At 42.5% G+C, this 6,000-nt stretch overlaps 1 protein-coding gene across 1 annotated transcript in view; it reads left to right on the top strand.

The window, feature by feature from the left end:
• Positions 1-5,364: 5,364 nt before the first annotated feature.
• Positions 5,365-6,000, top strand: part of wwox (WW domain containing oxidoreductase) — a 129,380-nt gene continuing 128,744 nt past the window's right edge. The window contains exon 1 of the mRNA XM_029434280.1: positions 5,365-5,614. Coding sequence (XP_029290140.1) covers positions 5,508-5,614 — 107 coding nt within the window. The 5' untranslated portion in view covers positions 5,365-5,507. The remainder of the gene's footprint in view (positions 5,615-6,000) is intronic.

Consider the following 6,000-nt stretch of genomic DNA (forward strand, 5'->3'; position numbering starts at 1 on the left):
CACTGGGGCCCGGCTGGTTCCGGATGGCTTCTCTGACCTGCTCCTCAATGTCCCAGGTCAAGGCAGCAACAACACAGGGGCTTGGGAGGATGGTTGTCGACTCCTCATTGGATGCCTCATCCTTCTGAAACATCCTGGAGAGTGCGTCGGGCTTGATATTGCGGGATGGAGTAGGGCAGACGGTACTGGAACAGACGAAGCAGGAGTGGCCGCATTGGTGAGTAGCAGCAGGACTTGGGCTAGTAGTGGTTGTTGCTGGTTAAATTGTTGTTGTTGGCTGCTGAGTTGGAGCAGGGAAGCGATATCGCCGGTCATCCGATTGATGTCTCCCTCAGTGCGTTCCAGTCGCTGTAGGGCAGCCATTTCAGTCTCTACCTGCATGCTGGTCTGAGCGTGCGCTGGGTCCATGATGGTCAGATCATTCTGTCAGGACAGACAGACGAGGACCCAGGAGCGCAATTTCGAGATCAAGGATTTATTGACACACACACACACACAACAGGACCGAATGAGGCACGGCAGTAGTACAGTTCAGGGATATTCTAAACTCGTAGTCGTAAGGCGGAAGGCAAGTCTGGTTTACCGGGGCTGGAGATCAGAGTAGTAGTAACAGATCACAGAGTTGAAAGCAGGCAGGCAGGCAGGCAGGCAGGCAGGCAGGCAGGCAGGCAGGCAGGCAGGCAGGCAGGCAGGCAGGCAGGCAGGCAGGCAGGCAGGCAGGCAGGCAGGCAGGCAGGCAGGATTCCGATGCAGGCTTGCAGATGATCTGACAAGTGTGGACTGAAAAACAGGGCTTTCTATACAGGGCATGATGAGTAGTAAATGCAGTGCAGCTGGTAAGTTAACGAGGGTGGAGCAGAGACAGGTGGAGGTAATTGAAAACAATTAGTGGTGTTACCAGGCAGGGAGAGGGCTCATGACATTATGAGACTAAAACAAATTAATTTCAAATGTATCTTTCTTTAGTTAAATATCTAAGTGTTTCCATTCCTTGACAGTAGTATTACATTGTGCAGGTAGCATTAATTCCTGAGCTCAAAGCTAAAAGTAGCATTGCATTTGCAACCCTGTTACTTGCAGCCCTGTTACTATAATTAGAGTAACATCGTTGACATTCAGTAAAAGGGTTGCATTTCCTTCAGTTTACTCTATTATTTATAGTAAAATGTCATGTGTATGTATAATTTAGCATAATATAATGTTTTAAATGCATTACTGTATTTTCCATCTATCCATTGTCTACCGCTTATCTGGGGTCAAGGGCAGCAGCTACAGTAGGGAACACCAAACCCCTTTTCCGGGCCACATCTGCCAGCTCCGACTGGGGGATCCCGAGGCGTTACCAGGTTAATGTGGAGATATAATCTCTCCACCGAGTCCTGGGTCTTGCCCGGGGTCTCCTCCCAGCTGGACGTGCCTGGATTACCTCTCTAGGGAGGCGCTCATGTGGCATCCTTGCTAGATGCCCGAACCACCTCAACTGGCTCCTTTCAACACAAAGGAGCAGCAGCTCTACTCTGAGTATCGCACGGATGGCTAAGCTTCTCACCATATCTCTAAGGGAGACGCCAGACACCCGTCTGAGAAAACCCATTTCGGCTGCTTGTACCCGCGATCTCTTTCTTTCGGTCATGACCCAGCCTTCATGACCATAGGTGATTGTAGGAATGAAGATTGACTGGTAGATTGAGAGCTTTGCCTTCTGGCTCATTGCTCTTTTCGTCACAACAGTGCGGTAAAGCGACTGCAGTACCAGCCCCCGCTGCTCCGATTCTCCGGCCAATCTCTCGCTCCATCGTCCCCTCACTCGCGAACAAGATCCCGAGGTACTTGAACTCCTTCACTTGGGGTAAGGGCTCATTCCCTACCCTGGAGTAGGCAATCCACTGGTTTCCTGCTGAGAGCCATGGCCTCAGATTTTGAGGTGCTGATCCTCATCCCAACCGCTTCACACTTGACTGCGAACCGATCCAGTGACTGCTGAAGGTCACAGACCGATGATGCCATCAGGACCACATCATCTGCAAAGAGCAGGGATGAGATCCTCAGGCCACCGAACTGCAACCCCTCTCCTCCACGACTACGCCTCGATATCCTGACCATGAATATCACAAACAGGATTGGTGATAAAGCTGCAGCCCTGGCGGAGGCCAACATCCACTGGGAAAGAGTTCAACTTACTGCCGAGTATCCGGACACAACTCTCGCTTTGGGCATACAGGGATTGGATGGCCCTCCCAAAGTATCATCTGTGGGACCCGGTCATACCTGGTCATACGCCTTCTCCAAATCCACAAAACACATGTAGACGGGTTAGGCATACTGCCAGGCCCCCTCCAGGATCCTTGCGAGAGTGAAGAGTTGGTCCATTGTTCCACGACCAGGATGGAATCCGCATTGTTCCTCTTCAGGAGGTTCGACTATCCGCCAAACCCTCCTTTCCAGCACCTTGGAGTAGACTTTACCCGGGAGGCTGAGAAGTGTGATACCCTTGTAGTTGGCACACACTCTCTGGTCCCCCTTTTTGAATAGGGGGAACCACCACCCCGGTCTGCCACCCCCTAGGCACTGTCCCAGACTTCCACGCAATCTTGATGAGGCGTGTCCACCAAGACAGCCCCTCAACACCCAAAGCCTTCAGCATTTCTGGACGCATCTCATCAACCCCTGGGGCCTTTCCACTGTGGAGTTGTTTGACTACCTCAGTGACCTCCATGTTTTATATTTGTCCAGTGTATATTTGATTATATCCAGTTTGTTGTTGTGTTGACATGTTTGTTATGCATCATTGATACTCTTCCTGTGAATCCTTCATTGGAAAATATATATAAAATATTATCAAACAACATTTCTGTAGTCCTGAGTATTTATTTGTCACATTTATGTCATGACCTACAACCAAAAGTAATGTAGCCATTCAACCCTGTTACTTTACGCAACCCTGTCACTCTAATTTCAACCCTGTTACTATATCATTTTCTATTAAAATAACCATAAATAATTTTCTCAGCTCACAAAAGTTTAAACTAATGTCCTTTTAATAGCTTGATTAATTATATGCATAATGTGTTTGAGCAAATATTTAAAATGAAATACTGAAATTGGTAAAAAGAAACGTGTGACAATTGAAAAGTTGGGCAAGATCGATTAAAAAAAGTTACTTAAATTAAAATTAAACCAGTTTTATCCAAAACAACATGAGTATTTAATGTAATTGTACTTTCTTTACTTAATAGTAAAGAGTTTTACTGAAGAATATGTTTTTAAATACCCTTTTCTGCTTAATGAGTATGTGTCACAGGGTTGCACAAAACATAATACAACACACAACAAATAAAACATCTAATACAAAGTGTACATTTGATGCCTTTACTGGCCAAATCACTTTTTTGATGGTTTATTATCTGTTTTTCCTAAATACATAACAAAAAATAACAAAATAAAAGGTTCATTTTTCAAAAGTGTTGATGTCTAAATTGTCCTCAAATTCTGGAATGACCCAGATACTTCTGCCAAAATAGTTTAGGTGTCTACAGTGTATTAACCAGTGGTAGAAAAGCCTCTTCACATCCTTTACACAAGTAAAAGCAGTAATACCACAAAATACAAATGATGCGTTCAATATCTTACTTACTTAGTAAAGTAAAAGTAACGATTATGCAACTGAATGGCCTCTTACAGTGTATTTATTAGTATTAGTATTATTATTACTGATTTAATGTTAAGTGGTAAGTAACTAGTAATTGTAGCTGTCAGATAAATGTATTGGCATAAGAACTACAACACTTCCCACTGAAATGTAGTGGAGTAGAAGTATAAAATAATATAAAATTGTACTAAAATGTTAATTGGAATTGCATATACAGTATTTGAATATGTACAGTAAGCTACTGATGGAGTCATGAGTTTGCTTTGTCCAAAGGAACAGTCCAATGGACAGTAAATGGGTGTGCAGTACTGTTTTACCAGGTTGGAGGGAATGTTTTATCTTAAACTGTTCTGCATTTGCATAATCTAAAACATCATACATTCTTGTAACTGTGCCATCATCATAACGTAATCGAGATAACAGCAAGATCCTCATGCTTTACTGTGCCAGCAACTTGACCTCTTCTCCACATTTTTGGGGAGGCAGGGAGTAGCTAATGGATGTTCATTGGCCATTCTCTCAAAGGAAAACTGGAGCTGGAGAAACTGTCAGAGTCTGTTTGCAATGTGGAAAAAGAAAGTAAGCATATTTGCAGTCGATTATACTAAACCAGGTGCCTGGTTGACCACGTGTCAGCAGATTCTTCTAAGTCAGCAGAATAAAGCATGCAAGTGTCTCATATTCCAAGTTTCCTTGAAAATCATGAAATAGCCAGAATAGAGATGACGGTCCCTGTCCTCCACAGTAATAAGAGAAATGTACTCAAAGCAGTAGTTGAATCACTACACTAGCAAACAGGAGTGGCATAAGTGGAACAGAAGAAAGTAGCAAAATGTGCAGAGCAGCTTCTCTCTGAGTACGTAACAATGCTGCCAGTCTTGATCATTTGTTAGGGGGCAGGTAGCAAGCTACAAAGCAGAGACCGGATAAAGCTTCTTTGTATGCTTATAGCCCTCACTCCTGCAATTTATTGCTTTACAGCCAGACTAAACTCCAAAAAGGCATCAGATCTTTATACCATATGTTAGCTGTTCATTTCTTTGTTTAGCAGGTACAACATCAGTTGTTTATCAGGCGAATTAATACTAAGGAAACAATTTCAGTTCAATTCAATGCAAAAATACTTTATTCACCCCTCAAGGTGTCATTTAAGGAAAGCTGGTTTGCAAAGAAATAAAGAGACAAATAATTTACTTACACGTATAAAATATAAAGATATAAAAACTTGTAACAACTTGTATCTTGCTATTTAACTCTGATTACCTCAATATTATATTATATTATTATATTATATTACTAGATGTTGTGTTTACAGAATAAACAACAAAATAAAATTTGAACATAGACAATCCATTTGACAAAAATGATAATATATGAAAGAGATGTATAAAATATGTATATATACATGTGAGCCATTAGGAGGCAGTATAGGCCTACGCATTGGCTTGTGATTAGTTAACTAGTGGTGGTCAATATTGCTGGGTTTTGAGTTGCTGGTGCAGTGTCCTGATTTTGTCCTGACTAGCTTTGGTGCTGTCCTGTACATTTTTAATATACTTCAAAAATATGCTTGATTGTATTTTGGACTTTGGTTGATATTAATACCGATATGTCTTTGAAATAGCAACGAAAGTTTAAATACTCAAAACATAGTGCATTGTGCCAACCGCAGCACGTTATTTCAGCCTTAATTTCCCAAAATGCAATTCGGAGAGCGTCACCGTGTTGTTGCGGAAGTGCCAGGAAACGCTGTGGTAGTAATTTTCTACTCTGACAGTTGCATTCATTTTTCAGAGCAGATATTTCTCACCGGGTTAGTGTTTATCGCACCGTCATTTACGTGAACATAACGTGAGTTATGGCAGCTCTTAAATACGCGGGCATGGACGATACAGATAGTGAGGACGAGTTACCTCCCGGATGGGAAGAGAGATCTACGAAAGATGGTTGGGTCTACTATGCAAAGTGAGTGCAATCCCTGATCTTACTGTCAACACCAATATGTCTGTATTTAGGAGTTTTAAACCTCGTCCACCAACCAAATAAATATGTCGGTGTTATCAGCCTGTGGCTAACACAGCTTGTTAGCTACACCAGTTTAGATAAACTCTGAATCGTTAGCATGGATTATGAAGTTAACAGAGCTCATGACACTGTATTTGTGCGAATTGGTGCTAGAAAGATATTTAATATGAAATATCTTGATAAGAAGGACTCTGGCATACTATAGTTGCAGTACTGTAGTACTGTAGCTCAGAGGTTCTGAAGTTAAAGGCTTTTTCAATATAAAATCCTGAAACCATCATCAGTGATGGGACAGTGCACAGATGCATTACAGAACACACAGGAAG

This window comes from Cottoperca gobio, chromosome 6 (genome assembly GCF_900634415.1).
Source record: "Cottoperca gobio chromosome 6, fCotGob3.1, whole genome shotgun sequence".
NCBI lineage: Eukaryota > Metazoa > Chordata > Actinopteri > Perciformes > Bovichtidae > Cottoperca > Cottoperca gobio.